This window comes from Mastigoproctus giganteus, chromosome 10 (genome assembly GCF_048544385.1).
Source record: "Mastigoproctus giganteus isolate SK-2022 chromosome 10, ASM4854438v1, whole genome shotgun sequence".
Taxonomy (NCBI): Eukaryota; Metazoa; Arthropoda; class Arachnida; order Uropygi; family Thelyphonidae; genus Mastigoproctus; species Mastigoproctus giganteus.
Window position 1 is genome coordinate 91,305,492 of NC_143584.1, and position 14,317 is coordinate 91,319,808.

General features: G+C 35.7%; 1 protein-coding gene across 2 annotated transcripts in view; it reads right to left on the bottom strand.

The window, feature by feature from the left end:
- The window catches only part of parvin (beta-parvin), a 130,826-nt gene that overhangs the window by 25,365 nt on the left and 91,144 nt on the right, over positions 1-14,317 (bottom strand). For both annotated transcript variants that reach the window (XM_090382486.1, XM_090382487.1), the window contains 2 exons: positions 8,527-8,642; positions 3,881-3,939 (listed from right to left, as the gene is read on the bottom strand). In XM_090382486.1, the coding sequence (XP_090238612.1) occupies positions 3,881-3,939; positions 8,527-8,642 (175 nt within the window). The remainder of the gene's footprint in view (positions 1-3,880; positions 3,940-8,526; positions 8,643-14,317) is intronic.

A 14,317-nucleotide genomic window follows, 5' to 3' on the forward strand; every position in this document is an offset into this window, starting at 1 on the left:
CATCACCCTGTTGATTGCCATTTTGTTAATTCTTCAGCACTTATCTATCACATGCACATCATGGTCTGTGATAGCTCACATAGTCATAGTGCTGTTAAATCAGTTTGCCTTGTATATTTATTGAGAATTTATTAAAATTACATATTTCATTGAAACCTTAATGTTACCCTAAATTATTTAAAAAAAAAAAAAAAAAAGCTAAAAATATCTTTGGATGTTTAAACACATTTTAGTATTACTAATTAAAATTATATACGTGGGGAAACTATACCCTGCTTAATTATGACATCTTAACAGCCTGCAACAGCAGCTGATCATTTTTTGTTAGAAATGGAAAAAGCTAAAAACATGACTTGGTAGGATCAAAAGTTGAACATTATTCACAAGTTTGAAGATCCAAACCATCAAATGTGAGTCTCATTTTCAACTTTCAGGGTTCACAAATAAACAGAACTTTTGTTATTCGGCATGAGAAAATACATCTGAAATGCACCATTCTCCTCTTCATTCAGCTAAAATAAATGTATAGTTTGGTGTTTCATCTTTTGGCATGATCAGATTCTTTCTCTGAAAATGACCAAAATAAGAATGTTAATATTAAGTAAGAAAGCTTAATAAAAGATGCTTTGCCATGTGAAATATTTAATTAGTTTACTAGTATGAAAAAGCACAATTGATATAGTTAGATCCAAAAAGTCCCGAAATCTAAGCAGACTGAGCTGTTTTCAATTTAAATGTTGAAATCCATCTTTTGATCTGGATTTTAGGTTCTATAAAATTGTGCAAAGACAAGTTGACACTATATCACATAAAGTGAATTTAAGTGATTATTCTTTGGCTGAATATTAAAGAATTAGAACTTAAAATTCTGTACTGTCATACTTCACTAATCACATTTGCCCCGATAGCTAACATGTATAGATATCTATGTAAAATATGACATTTGGTGTTTTAAAGTTTTTACCTAAACTTTAAAACAGATACAGTCCTCCTCTCAGGAGAAGGCACTTGAAGTGATCAGTACTGCTTTTGCAATGGACCGGTTCTTAACAAAAATTCTGTTATCATCAAAAATCTTGTTGCCCATCTTTGAATAAACCCTCTTTATATATCATATCACACCACGTATTACTTTAACAAATTTGACCACTTAATTAATTACTGAGCTTGGGAATGATACATCTTATCTGACAAAAAATGGTAAAATGTAAAAAAAACAAAAATGTAAATAAACAATCTTTACAAAAGAAAGAAAAACATAATGATGATGTAAAGTGAAAACAAGGGCAAAGCAAAAAAACTTTCAAACAGATGTGCATGTGAAACTAATGGATAAAACTTAATTACTGGTTCTTAACACCAATAAGGACACACAGCATAGCTTTGTTAAGGGTTAAATCATGCTTAACTAACTTAGTACGCTATTTTGATACTGTTACTCATGAGCTGGATTTTGGGAATAATTTTGACATAATTTATTTGGATTTTAGCAAAGAATTTGACTTGATCCCTCACGAGAGGTTACTGTATAAAGCTTGAATAGGTTGGGATTACTGGCAAGATTCTAAGATGGACTGCTGGTGACTGCAGGACAGAAGGTTGTGATTATTGGATATTCTTTAGATTGGTATAACATCAGGAGTGGGGTTCCTCAAGGATCACTTCTAGGACCACCGTTGTTTCTCATTTCCATAAATGACATTGACGAAGGAATAGAAGGTATGACGTAAAGGTTGGCAGAGTTGTTAATGATCAGTGCCAAGCAGTGCTCCTTCAGGATGACTTGAACAGACTTCAAGGATGGTCAGAGAAGCCACTTAATGCTGCTAAATGCAAAGAATATTAACTTGAGGAATAGTAACCCACAAATAAATTATGCATTTGGTGGGGTTGAATTAAGAACAGTGCAGGAGAAAAGGGATCTGTGAGTTAGATATTGGCAGATATGAAGCAGCCAGGAAAGCTCATGGTGTCCTGTCAATGATTTATCGAATGTGATCCTGTAGAGACAGGGAGGTCATAATCCCACTGTATAAGGCCACATTTGGAATACTGTGTTCAAATATGGACACCTCATCTCAAAAAAGACATCGAGCTTCTTGAAAGGGTCCAAAGATGGGTAACTTGCATGGTGAGATCAGCAGAAGGATGACAGTATGAAGAAAGACTCCAATAATGTCGGCTACAGAGCTTGGCAACCAGGCACCTCAGAGGTGACCTGATTTAGGTCTGAGAGCGATTAGTAAAATGAATGAAGGTGGAATTCTGACTGTTCTAAACAACTGTAGAACTAGGAGTCATAAATTCAAATTATGGGGGCTTGAGGTTTAAATCAGATTGTAGGAGGTTTTCTTTTAGCCAGCAGGTCGTTGATAGCTGGAACAAGTTGCCCTTGCAGATAGGCGAGGAAGACAATTTGAGTAAATTCAAAGATCAACTGGATACTTACCTGTGTGAGGAGGGAGGCATATAATTTGTTTTCCTATCTACTTGGGTTTTTTTTTTTCCAGTGCAGCAAAAGCATGTAGCTTCCTTGCACTATACGGCGATTACTATTGCCATTACTTCAGAGTCTCAAAAATTAGAAACACCCTTAATTGCTTTTTCTGAATTGTCTTTTTTCAGCCAAAAAAAAAAAAAAAAAAACCCTTCCCATTCACTCCAAATGTTTGTCTAGTTCTGCCTTGAATTTATTTAAATATTAATTCAAGGAAGAACTGGACAAATGTTTGGAGCAAATGGAAAGGGGTTTTTTTTTTTTTTTTTTTTTGGCTGATGTTTAGCTTTCTTGCATCATATGCCAATGCACCTAATATCACTTCTTTCAAGAACTTTAGAGTTCAAAAATTGTAGATCTCTTAAAGTACCATTTATAACTGACACAATATAATAGCGTAGCTTAATTTAATTTATTATGGTACTCACCTTTTTATAATCTGCATTGATGTTAGAATAAATTGGATGATAATTTTAAATTTAAGTTAGCGTGAATAAGTTACGATTTAAAAAAGAATTAAAATATGCACAAGGAAGTAGAAGTGCACGTCTTCGTCCTTGGTTGTCAATGTTGAAGTTATATGGTTGAAAACAGAAGGCCAATAGCCATAACAAGTGGCTTTCATTTTTACACGTCTTCAGTTGGCAATGGTAGAATGAGAGTGAACGTGTGTATTTAAGAAGACTAAGTTCCTGTGATGCGAATCTCAGGTGCATGAGATTCCAGGCCGGTGCTATGTTATAGGGTAGTTTGGAATTTAATACTTGGAGAGTGGAATGGAGCCTTAGTTATAAAATGAAACGCTGCCATTCCCACTCTCCAAGTATTAAATTCCAAACTACCCTATAACAGCACCGGTCTGGAATATCATGCACCTGAGATTCCCACGTGTATCCAGGAGCATCACAGGAACTTAGTCTTCTTAAATACACGCGTTCACTCTCATTCTACCATTGCCAACTGAAGACGTGTAAAAAACGAAAGCCACTTGTTATGGCTATTGGCCTTCTGTTTTCAACCATATAACTTCAATTGTTACAATTTCAACATTGACAACCAAGGACGAAGATGTGCACTTTTACTTCCTTGCACATATTTTAATTCTGTTTTAAATCCTAACTTATTCACGCTAACTTAAATTTAAAATTATCATCCAATTTATTCTAACATCAATGCAGATTATAAAAAGGTGAGTACCATAATAAATTAAATTAAGCTATACTATTATATTGTGAACTTGAGAGTTATAAAGCCTCAAAATCAGTAATCCTAATTTTATTATATTAAAAATATAATAATATTCTCCTGGTTTTCTGTTTGTATTTACGAGGTTCATATAATTTGTATAGAATTTCTAAAGAATAATTTTAAATGTGAACTTACTCATATGTGGAGGTTAACTCTTCTGCTACTGTTCTGGTATGTAGTATACCATCCCTCTTCTGCATAGAAAGAAAAGAAATGCAAATTTATTTCTCCAATTAATTTTCCAAGCTTTTGAATACCAGTTAGTAATTATAAATTTTTCTTAACAGTAACAGAATACTAATAAAATTCCTGGTTATATAACTCATACGGGGAGGTGTTTTGCAGATTGCACTCAGATATGATGAATTATGGTGCACCATAATTCATCATATCTAATTTTTCATATGCTGAAATGCCTCACCAGCATTTTCATTGCTAGCATGCTGAAAGTACTAGAAATGAAAATCAAATATAAAATTTTTTATTAAATTATCTCCATTTCCCTAAACTAACCACACAAGTTTTGTTAAAAAAAAAAAAAAAAGTATGAAAGAGGGGAAAAAATTATAAGCAATGTTATAGCAGTACATTGAACACATCAAGAATGAGTCTACTTTAATATAGTTTATTTTTATTATTATTATTATTTTTTTTTTTCTTTGAAACTAAAATGGATTATTGGTTCTTGGATGGAAAAGTGCCATATTACTAATGGCATTCTGGGCCTTTATATGTAGGCAGTTTTTTTTTTTTTTTTTACCAGATATTAAAGTATACAATTTTGGCTAGAGTTTCAAAAATGTTCTTAAAGGCATTTGGCAAACTCCCCCTCCAAATTCATGAAAAGATTTTGATTGTCAGCAAAGTGTATTCTGTTCTTTTTGATTTATAAATGCCAATTTGATGAACTCCTCTCTCTCTTCCAGACAGGGCATGCAGCAAGTCATGTCAAATGACATGCTGAACGTTCTTCTGTCTGAGTACAGTCCTCAAAAAAACCCATGTACACTTGCTTTAAGAAGGCAAATGTACACAAGGAGAATTCATATCATTGCAAAAATATGACCATGCCCTGAAAAGAAACATTATTCATTTTACAAAAGTTGTGTTACAGTATGTACAAATTTGCAAACAAAACAAATAGCCATTATGCACTTAAAAACAAAGGTGGCTCTTCACACATATTACCATTGTTTCTTACTTTCATTAACTTACTGAAATAAAATTGTTACATCTGGTTAAGTTATAAAAATGGTTAATAAAATTTTTATTTCTAAAAAAAGAAGACGATGCCGTCATGATTTTTGACAAGAGTAAGTGACTTAACTTTAGCTAAACTGGGAGATGCCCAACTGTCAGTAATGATTATTGAATACCAGTGACAGCTTACATCAGCTACATCACATAACCAATAACATGAGATTTTGGATAGTGACACCCTTGCTGTAGAATACTGTAGTGCAGAATGATGCCCACCTGTCAGTCACAATTAGTGAAAGCAATAAATCTATGGTAAAGATTTCTGACAGTAAAAGATAGATGGCCAAGATTTTCAGCAATAAATGGGTGGCTCTCAGTATACTTACCCTCATTTCTTACTATCATTAACCTATCATAAAAATAATGTTATATCCAGTTAGGTTAGGAAAACGGGAATGCGGCAATGAAATTTTTATTTCTAATTTGTGGTTAAAAGACAGTATGCTCACGAAACTATCAAGTGGCATTGATCACTCATGCAGGTGCAAATACAAGGTGTTTCATAATGTACAAAAACTTTCAAGATCAGTTAAGGACCTGAAAACAATGAAGAAGTTCATATAATCATGCCTGATTTTGTGATTATGGAGTCTTCAATGGAAAAAAAATAATAAAAATTAATAAATAAAAAAAATAAGAATATACAAACCTAGTATGAATAAGCATCTGCTTATTATTGTTTCTTTTTTACCATTAAAAACTAACTGTGCAGGCTAAAGTTTTTTCCCTAAAGAGGGAAAATTATTGGAATAATTATTCCTACATTAGGAAAGTGCTTGAGACATCTATATTAGAGTTTGCTTAATTACAGCTCAAGTTCATACCAGGTGGAAATTGACTGCTATCAAGACAAATACATAAACTTACACAAAAAAAATAACAAAATGACTCAAAAACTTTATTACTTGTATAAACTTTGCAACATTTCTTTGATACAACTTCCATAACATTTGCAATGCATTGCACACGACCTGATCACCAACTAAACAGGTTTGATTGATTGATTTGATAGTTGTTGGCGCATCGGCTTCTGTGGCCATATTGCACCTCCCAAGGTTTTTGCAGTACTTTGATCCAAGCCCGAGGCGGGAATCGAACCCGCGACCTTTGGGTTGCCGGGCAGGTACTTTACCCACTCGGCTAGCCCGGTCGGCTCCAACTAAACAGGTGCTTACCACTTATCATATAGTGATTTGATCGTATATTGGACCAATCATAAAGCGGGGGTCCGCTGTATCTTTTTGCATTTCTTTCTTTCTTTCTGTATATTCCACTGCACTGCATATTTTCCTTATGCTTATGTTTACAAATTTCTGATAACTTCACATTTTCCACAACTTGAATTTGAAAAATCACATCTCCGTATGGTACGCAGAAAATCCCGTGCATGCATCTTTTGAAAGTTTGTCTGTAGATTCTTACTGAAGGACATTGTTAATTCGCTTCTCACAACTAGCACACCTGATCACCATTGATGAAATTATGAAGAAATTTGCAGAATATTTTTAAAAATCTGAATATAATAGTGAAGCCATAGTTTCATGAATAGGCATTTGATAAGTTCATGGCCTGAGTATGAAGGATTTATTTGAAAAATCTGGTAACTTTTCAACATAGTTCCCTTTGGAGGCAATACACATTTGCCAATGATGCTGCACTGTGTTGGTTCCATCAGCAAAGAAAGTTTTCTCTTGGGCCTTCCGGAATGCATCTCCCTCAATGTTGTAATCATAAACTCATGAATTACCCTTTAGCATTAGTCCCCCCCCCCCCAACATCCATAGCCGAGTGGTCAGGAGCGGGAGTGCAGTAGCACACGCTCTTTGAGTAGACCGGGGTTCAAGCCCCTGACTGCTGAATACGGTCAATCTGCCAACCCACACTGGACCAGCGTGGCAGATTATGGTCCATTTCCCTCAGCATGAATTGTTGAGGAGGCTTCCATCCTGCAGTGGGTTGATAATGGCTGCACTTTATTTATTTTACAGGCAGGCCTCGATTAACGCGATTAATTCATCCTGCGAGCGCATCGCGCAAAACGGAAATGCATTAATCAAATATAATAACCAATACGAAAAATTATAATTGGTCCTTGACCTTCTGGAACGTCCATAAAGAATTTTAAAAATACCTTTTAAATAACTTTTTAACTGTATATAATGTAAAAGATAATGAAAATAATTATGGAATTAAATGTTTATTGCATAAAACAGCGGTTCTTAAACTGTGCGCCGCGGAATATTTTAAATTTTCGAGGGAAACAGCGATACTCGACATCTGTCGGACACCGCGTGAACTACTAGCTCGAGGTAGTTCACAGTTTCAGCATTTCTTATTAAGTTGTTTGGACCTAACTACTAAATGAAACTGTTTGGTATTTCTTTTGGTCTGGGTGCGCCTTGAAAAAATTACTGAGACATTAAAGGCACCATGAACCGAGAAAGTTTGGGAACCTCTGACATAAAATACACAATGAAGAAATTACTGTTGTGGAAATATTTGAACAGTGTTGACTTTCTCTTTTCATCAATCAGTTTCCGATAGCCGACAACAATCTTCTCTGGGCCCTGGCAAAATAAATATCGCAGAGACCATCAAACCTTTTGTTGAGGTTCTCTGCGATACAAAAGATTTCATCTAATTCTTTTACTGTTATCTCCTTCACGGTAACATTTTCATCTGGCTCATTTAAAAATTTGAATTTTTAAATGCAAGTCTGCATTGACTTTATTAGCAGGAGACAAACACGTCTTCTTCCGATGGTTGATGGAACATACCGAGGCGGGCAGCAGTCAAACGTTTGTTTATTGACCGTACTACTCGCGGTAAGCTTAACAGGCAATTCAAATCTTTTTCAACTATTGCATAAAAAAAAAAAAAAAAAAAGATCGCGTTAACTGGAAATTTGCATCGTGTAAAATGAAAAAATGAAAAGTGGTATCATTTTTTCAAATAGCGTTAACTGAATATCGCGTTAATTGAACTCGCGTTATACGAGGCCTAGCTGTATTTATTTATTAGTCCCCTCCCCCAAATATTGGACAACTGCCTGATGACTGATTTTGTCTGTCTACCATCATTCACACAACTTTTTTTTAAATTATAGGTCCTGTTGACTTCGGGACCTATAATTTAAAAAAAGTTACTGAAACTGCTTGAAACTTGGTAGTTACTATTTTAAGCGGTATACATTAGATACAGAAATTTTCAACACTGTACCAGTACCTTTTCATACTTTTCAAACTCCCTTCATATATTTTTTTGTGAAAAGCAGAGACAAACTGTTACAAAGATGAGATGAAGAAGTGGTCAAAATGAGTGAAAAAGACAGATTCTCCATCCTTAAATCTGGGGAGAATTGGCAGGTATGCTATTAGATGAAATATGAACCTGAAATGTCATGTTGGGCAGCTTGCTATATAAACTTTTTCTAGCATGGTCTGGAAATTATTATTATTTTATATATTATTATAAATGGAAATTACTATTATATTTTTAAATTAATATATTCACTCACTCACCTGAACTACTACAACATTAACAACAACATTTTCTGGAAGTCTGACAGGTGCTCTAAAGTGTCGTGCCAGTGCCACTAACAGATGTAATATGGCAACAACATTTTTTGAGTGAACACCTAAAAAGTACGAACAGGTATAATATTGATAAAAGACATTTTAAAATCATAATAGGAATTGACATGACTCCCAATTTTTATAAAATCGCAATTTATTTTCAACACATCACATGGTATCAAAATATGAAATTCATTTTAATATTTATTATAGTAATATATCATTTTACTATTTATTTATTATATGTATATTGCTCCAACCAAAACTGATGCTTCCAAATTTTTTTCCCAATCACACAAAATGTAATAGTGTTAGGTGAAAATTTAAGCACCATCACCAATATCCTGCAATTTTCAACACTGCACACTAGGCGTCAGGGCTTTAGTAAGCTATAAAAATGGAAAGTGACATTGACATGCATATGAAGAAGCAGTGTGTTATCAGTTTCTGAATGCAGAGAACATTGCACCCACTGAAATTCATTTGAATAATGAATATAAATAATGTTTATGGGGGATACGCCAAGACTAAGCTGTCCTTGCACTGGGGGGGGGGGGAGAGGATAACCCGATTCATATAAACTAATGTAAATGTTCCTAGACCCAGGAACAGTCTTTAATGCATGGAAAACATTCTGGACAATCCAGGAAATTGCATGCTAGGTGGGTTCCACAAATGCTAAAGTCAAATCACATGAAGCAGAGACTGCCAGCTTATTTTGATCTTCTGGAGTGGTATGAGATGATGCTCTTGATGGCATGGCATTGTCACTGAAGATGGCACCCAGGTAAACCACTATGAACCAGAGTCAAAGCAGCAGTCTGTGGAGTGGTGACACAGATTCATTCATACAGAGGAAAACAAGGCTCAACTATCCACTATAAAAATTTTGTGTTCCATTTTTTGGGACAAGAATAGAGTTATCCTTGTGAATTTCCTGAAATGGAGACACTCAATCGTTCATTATGTGCAACACTGAAGAAGCTGAAGACTGATTACAAGAGTGAAACCAGAGAAGAAATTTTCTCCTTCAGCACAATGATGCCAGACACCATATTATCATCCTGACAAGGGAGACCATTGCAGAATTCTGGTGGACTGTTCTGCCACATCCCTGTACAGGGATGTGGCTGATTAGGAGAACCCTTTTATGGTGACAAGCAGTTATTGTGGTTATCAAGAAGTGGCTCTTGAAGGATGACAGCAACTTTTACGAGGGGGCAAGTGGAACTCTGCAGACTCTGGTTAAGCAGAGGAGAAAATGTACACATTTTCTACTTGAGCATAAACAATGAAAATAAAGTACAAGTGAAATAATTAATATTTTAAAATTTAAGAAACTCCTATTTTATACACAGTTGAACTTTATGATAAACAGAACAGATATAAAAAAATTACAGATATTGTGAGCATATAAGGAAGCATTCATCAGGAACAATACATTTTAATGGTAACTGAAAGCTTCACAGTAATAAACAAAAATGAAAGAAGTTATTTGCATGAGGATAATTGGAAAATTTCTAATATCCTGCAGCATGATAAGTGGAACACTCTGCTGTTATTAGATTATATGAAAGTCATATGTATTTGTTTCTCCAGTAGAAAAAAACTCTGTGTTTCCCTCCTCACAATAACTGATATTCTAGGTGACTTCTGGATTTTCTGAGCTGATAGCTTCAACTACCCATGGAGGCAATTATTCTATAATTCATGACTCAATGGCATGAAATCCAATCTAAAACTCGAGCCCCTGGTACAGTGATTGTACAACTCCTGGACACCTCTCTAAAAGGGAACACCTCTTGTTGTGGACACACAGGCTCTGGTCCTGGCACAATGTTAATCTCCAAAATGGACACACTCTAATATGAATGCAGGCACTTTAATTGGTGTCCTTTTGGTATTTGCAACCTCTCCCAGGACATTTTTCAAAGATTGTTAGAGTAATACTAGTTAGACTTGTGATGGCCGTGTGGCACAATATGTTGTTAATACGCTCGCCACTACTGGTAAGGAATGTTTACAGACTTATTTGGGCTGTCGAATGCTGTTACATTGTTGCACATCACTTAGCAAGGCAATAAAATTGTTAAACTGAAAAATATTAAGAGAACTTATATATATATAAAAAAAAAAATAAGAATAAAAAAAAATAGTACTGTAGCAAGTCTGTATATAGGATTCACAGTTGTGGTATGCAAATACAAAAGGGAAAAAAAGTGTGAGAACAGAGCTATATAATTTTAAAAAAAAAACTACCAACAGGCTGCATAGATAATTTTGACCAGTAGCCTTATTCTCCTTTACTAAAACATTATTGTGTGAAATGAGTACAAGATACAAATCTGAAACCACTTGCAGGTGATAGAAGATATATTCAAGTATTGATTCACCAACTGGAAAAGCATGCTCTGAAGTAGATAGTTAGTTAGTTAGTTATTTGGTTTTTAGGAGCATTAGCAACTAAGGCCATATTGCTCCGGGATATGCGGTGGTCATTCCCTGACCTTTCCACATCCTCCGTATTTGGTGGCGACGGGCTCGAACCCCGGTCTAATCAAGAAGCCTGTGCTATGCACTGCTGCTCCTTCCCACCTGGCTACGGAGGCGCCTCTGAAGTAGATGGCAACATAATTGGAAAGCTGCAATCATGATGGAACTTACCAACCCCAAGAAAGGTACAGTGCGTATTCTGATTCAATGAGCTGCAGTACGTCACTGGTGTAAAGCTGCAATCATGATGGAACTTACCAACCCCAAGAAAGGTACAGTGCGTATTCTGATTCAATGAGCTGCAGTACGTCACTGGTGTTATGCATAACACCAGTGACGTATTTCGAACGAACAGAGGGGTGAAGTGGAAGTGGTTATTTTTATTTATTTATGTTACTTTTTTTTTTTTTTTTTTTTTGGCTGATGCTGCATAAGCTTGCTTTCTTGCATCAAATGCCTCTACTAATGCTAAAATGCTAATGCTAATAACTTTTGAACATGGTTTATCAAGAAACCACTGAGTGCACTAACAGTTCTGCAATGGTATTGAAAATTCATATGCTGGTTTCTGCAATCATTCTGGCAAAGATCAAGATGAAATTTACCAACCCCAAGAAAGGTACAGTGTGTATTCTGATTCAATGAGCTGCAGTACATTACTGGTGTCATGCATAACTTTTGAACATGGTTTATCAATAAACCACTGAGTGCACTAACAGTTCTGAAATGGTACTGAAAATTCATATGCTGGTTTCTGCAATCATTCTGGCAAAGGTGGTTGGTTTATAGAGGGATTTCTGGTACAAGGGAATTAAGGTCAAATTGTGTCTGTTACCATAGATGATGGGGGTCTTAAAGGTGATCATACACTTGAATATTTTTTCAGATATTTAAACAAACTAACTAGGTCGACTGTGTCGCCTAAGAGCTCAACAAGTTCCAACAAATAGACAAGAACAAAAAGAGCTATAATACAATTTTTCAAAAAAACATAAATAAATAAAATAAAAATCTATCACTAGACCACATAGATAATTTTAACCAGTAAAGCCATGAGGACTTTCTGTGTTCCCGTTTACAAAAACTAAAACATTATTGTGTTAAAAGGGTGCATAATACAAACCTGAAACCAATTCCATGTGATACAGGATATATTCAAGTTTTGATTCATCAATCAGAAAGTATGCTCTACAGTAGATGGTAACATAACTGGAAACTGCAATCAAGATGGAATTTACTAACCCTGAGAAAAGTTTCAGAGAAGGATTGACAGAGAGAACAATCATGATCATCATCTTCACCCATAATGGCTCTGGAGCAGGTTTGAGGAAGTTTTATGCAAAGCCCAGGGAAGTCCATACAAGTTAGAGCTCATACAGAAGCCACACATCGACAACAAACCAAGAAATGTTTTTTTGTTGGTAAATTTCTCCATGTTCACAGTTTTGTCATTATGCTGCCATCTGAGCATGCATTTACAATTGGTAACTAAAACCTTGAAGATATCCTCTATCACTTGGAAATGTTTTCAGATTTGATCATGTTCCCTATTCACACAATAACATTTTAGTTTTGTAAACAAGATGAACTGGATGCAAAAAATAATTTTGATATCATATATTTGGATTTCAGGAAAGCTTTTGACACCGTTGCTCATGGAAGACTATTGTACAAATTGGAGCAGGATGGTATTAAGGGTAAGTTGCTACAATGGATAAAAGGATGGTTAAGTGGGAGAAGACAGAGGGTGGTAATCAATGGGTGCTGCTCTTCGTGGACTAATGTTATTAGTGGAGTCCCACAGGGTTCGGTTTTAGGTCCACTGTTGTTTTGTATATTTATCAATGATATTGATGAAGGTATATATCAGGCTTAATGTCGAAGTTTTCAGATGATACAAAGGTTGGCAGGGTTGTTAATGACAGTGTGATACTGCAACAGGATCTAGATAATTTGGGCAGATAGGCTAAGAAGTGGCAACTGAAGTTTAACCTTGACAAATGCAAAGTACTGCATATGGGTAGAAGTAACCCCAGAGAAACGTACCAACTGTGTGTACTACACTTAAGGTGGTAGAAAATGAAAAAGACCTGGGAGTAACTGTGCAGTCAGATATGAAGTTTTCTGAGCAATGCAGACAGGCTGCCAGGGCAGGTCATGGGGTTTTGTCAATGATATATAGGAATTTTGCTAGCAGGGAGAAGGAGGTGATTGTCCTTCTGTATAAGGCAATGGTCAGGCCATGCCTTGAGTACTGCGTACAGGTCTGGAGGACTCATTTTAAGAAGGATGTAGATTTACTTGAGCGTGTACAGAGAAGGGCAACAAGATTGGTGAGGGGAATGAAGGGATCCTTTTGCCAAGAGAGACTTAAGTTCTGCAAATTGCAGTGGCTGGAGACTAGGCACCTGCGCAGTGATCTGATTGAGGTATATAAGGCCTTGAATGGGTTGAGCACGCTGAATTCTAATGGGATCCTTCCACTTGTTCAGATTATGAACCTAAGGGGGCATAAATTCAAATTAAGAAAAGACAGATGTAGAATAGATGTGCGGAAATTTGCCTTTAGCCAGCGGGTGGTTAATTGCTGGAACAAACTTCCACCTGTCTTTGTGGAAGTTGACAGGTTAAATAAATTTAAGGAGGAACTGGACAGGCATTTGGAGGGAATGGTGTGATTTTTTTATTTATTTATTTTTTTTTTTTTTTGGCTGATGCTGCATAAGCTCATACAGTTGCTTTCTTGCATCACATGCCACTACCACTACTACACCCTGCATATTATTTCTATAATGTACAGGGTACATTATATGTACATATAGAAATAATGTACCCTGTACTACAGTGTACGTGATATTCTTTGTATATTCAATGAAAGTACTAAATGATGCTTAACATTATTTTCATAATTGCTTTAGTGAGAGCAGCGTCCAGCTTTTGGAGTGAGACACGATGACAATTTTCCTGTGCCATTACATGCCGCTTTCTCTCATCAGTGAGAAATGGTCACTGTTCGCTGCCAGAATGCAAACTTGCGTCCAAGTGAACTGCAATTTTTGTGCCTCAACACAGATGTGCATACACTGAATTGTGGACAATAAATGAGCACAGTAAGAGGAATGGCACATGAAATGAACAACTGAGCAATATCGGCACACTGACTGAACCATGGGCTATTACACCAGCTATTTTGTTTAGCATCAATTACATTGTGTAGAGAGTGCTATAAAAGCTGTATACATGG